Raw genomic sequence first — 2,500 nt, 5'->3', positions numbered from 1 at the left:
ACAACATCGTGCTCAAATAGAAATAAAAATCTACCTCATACTTGGGATCGAACGCTAGCCCCTTCTAATGAAAGGTCAGGTCGCTTCCAACCATGCCACAAGAGACTATAAAAGAGGTCGGAATGTAACTGCTAATCTGCAGTTCAGAATTTGCCTGGCGAGACATCAGTCTCTTACCAGCGAGTTTTCCCCGACTTCCCGGCCCACCACGCGACACAATTGATAGTAATTCATTCAAATTACCCTAATGAGTCAATATGGATAAATATCAACACAACATCGTGCTCAAATAGAAATAAATACCAAGCATGAGGTAAAAATTTATTTCTATTTGAGTATGATGTTGTGTTGATATTTATGCATATTGACTCATTAGGGGTAATTTGAAAGAATTACTACCAATTGTGTCACGTGGTGGGCCGGGAAGTCGCGGAAAACTCGCTGGTAAGAGACTGATGTCTCACCAGGTATATCCTGAACTGCAGATTAGCAGTTAGGTTCCGACTTCTTTTATGGCCTCTCGTGTTTTGGTTGGAAGCAACCTGGCTCTTCATTAGAAGGGGCCAGCGTTTGATCCTAAGTATGAGGTAGAAATTTATATATATATATATATATATATATATATATATATATATATATATATATATATATATATATATATATATATATATATATATATATATATATATATATATATATATATATATATATATATATATATATATATATATATATATATATACACATATATATATATATATATATATATATATATATATATATATATATATATATATATATATATATATATATATATATATATATATATATATATATATATATATATATATATATATATATATATATATATATATATATATATATATATATATATATATATATATATATATATATATATATATATATATATATATATATATATATATATATATATATATATATATATATATATATGACCCAAGGATGAATCTGTAACATTTTCATAAAATACATTAAAACTACAAGTACGCAGAAGTACTTTGAAAAATAATCACAATGTTAAGTAAATGGCATGTATTTTGTTAGATTATTTTTTGTTTGAGAAAAACCTTACTCAAAAACTAATGAACCAATTTCAGCAAATCTTGGTGGATATATGGAGTATAACCCTAACACAAATTCATTTAAAGCTTTACAACCCCTTACTCATATTACGGATGTGAAAAAAAAAATCAACACTAAAATTTTGAAAATCAATGCAAAATTTCTTTTTATCGTGTATATAAACAATGAAAAAACGTGAATGACCTACTGTGAAAAGGATAACACTACAAAACCATAAAACAGATATCAAATGGTATTAAAAATATATTGCAGAACGGATATCTGTGTTTTAGCTCTCTGAAGTAACAAAAGACTATTGTCTATAGCATACTTTTGAAAGGCTGAGAATCACTTATTTTTAAGATGTATACCTATTCGGCAGTACCGATGATTTCAAAAGAAACTACTTATATCAATTAGGTGAGATAGAAGCACTCAATAGAACTTCAAAATCAATTAAATTGGGAGAATTGGGAAAAATACAATATTTTGGGTATCTACAGTAGGCACTATTTTATGCGATAAATTGCAATATATTGTCATTTTCTTGCAATATACCAGCATTAATGGCATTAAAATCCCCATGAACAAGATTTAGTTCATCTAATTGTATTCATGCTCATGCACACCCACCCAAGTACTCATAGTCAACGATATGCCTAGCTTAGAGATTCATTCTTCGTTAAAATGATGGATTTGATTTTTTTTTTTTAATGTAACAGTCCTTTATACTTCATTCTCCTTCTTTGCCTTCAGCTTTCCCAATTGCTATATGGGATCGCTGTTTTAAGTCTGCCTTCTCCATCTTGCTTTGTCCTGTACACCTTGCTCTCTTAGACCCTTTTCCTTCATGTCATTCAATAATCTATCTTGCCACCTGAACTTTGGTCTCCCCTTCCCTCCCTCTATACTTCATAACAAACCTTTATTGAATACAACCGAGAGGAGGCTGCCTACGAAAGGATATCTTTTAGGGCCTGGGATCTCCGAAGTTGGTTTCACTGCACTGCTTGAAGGCAACGGAGTCTTGTCATCTAAGCTGCTCACTGCTCCAGTTACTTGCTGCTTTGTGGCTGACGACGTTCCAAAACCACGAAAAATCACTAACGCAGCTCTGGAAGAAGCAGCAACATTTGCTGCTGATGACAGCCTTTTACGGATCATGATGGATATTCTGAAAAATACAAAAGATGTTTATTTTATAGCTTTTGAAAATGTTGCAAAAACTACTTTCATTATTAGGTTTTCTTATGTTTAAGTGTTATATCAAATATCTAGAATAAATCTGATCTGGTGAGCAAGAATAAAATTATGTTACATGAAAGTTTCGGAATATAAATGAAGTAACCCAAAATACGAGTTCCTCAAGTTTGTGAAGTTCAATACTTTCTTTAAC

General features: G+C 30.6%; 1 protein-coding gene across 2 annotated transcripts in view; it reads right to left on the bottom strand.

Moving 5' to 3' along the window:
- Positions 1 to 2,500, bottom strand: part of LOC137646793 (probable cytochrome P450 49a1) — a 79,362-nt gene that overhangs the window by 44,135 nt on the left and 32,727 nt on the right. For both annotated transcript variants that reach the window (XM_068379883.1, XM_068379882.1), the window contains exon 2: positions 2,028 to 2,278. In XM_068379883.1, the coding sequence (XP_068235984.1) occupies positions 2,028 to 2,268 (241 nt within the window). In that variant the 5' untranslated portion in view covers positions 2,269 to 2,278. The remainder of the gene's footprint in view (positions 1 to 2,027; positions 2,279 to 2,500) is intronic.

Source organism: Palaemon carinicauda, chromosome 9 (assembly GCF_036898095.1).
Source record: "Palaemon carinicauda isolate YSFRI2023 chromosome 9, ASM3689809v2, whole genome shotgun sequence".
NCBI lineage: Eukaryota > Metazoa > Arthropoda > Malacostraca > Decapoda > Palaemonidae > Palaemon > Palaemon carinicauda.
This window is presented reverse-complemented; position numbering and strand designations above follow the sequence as displayed.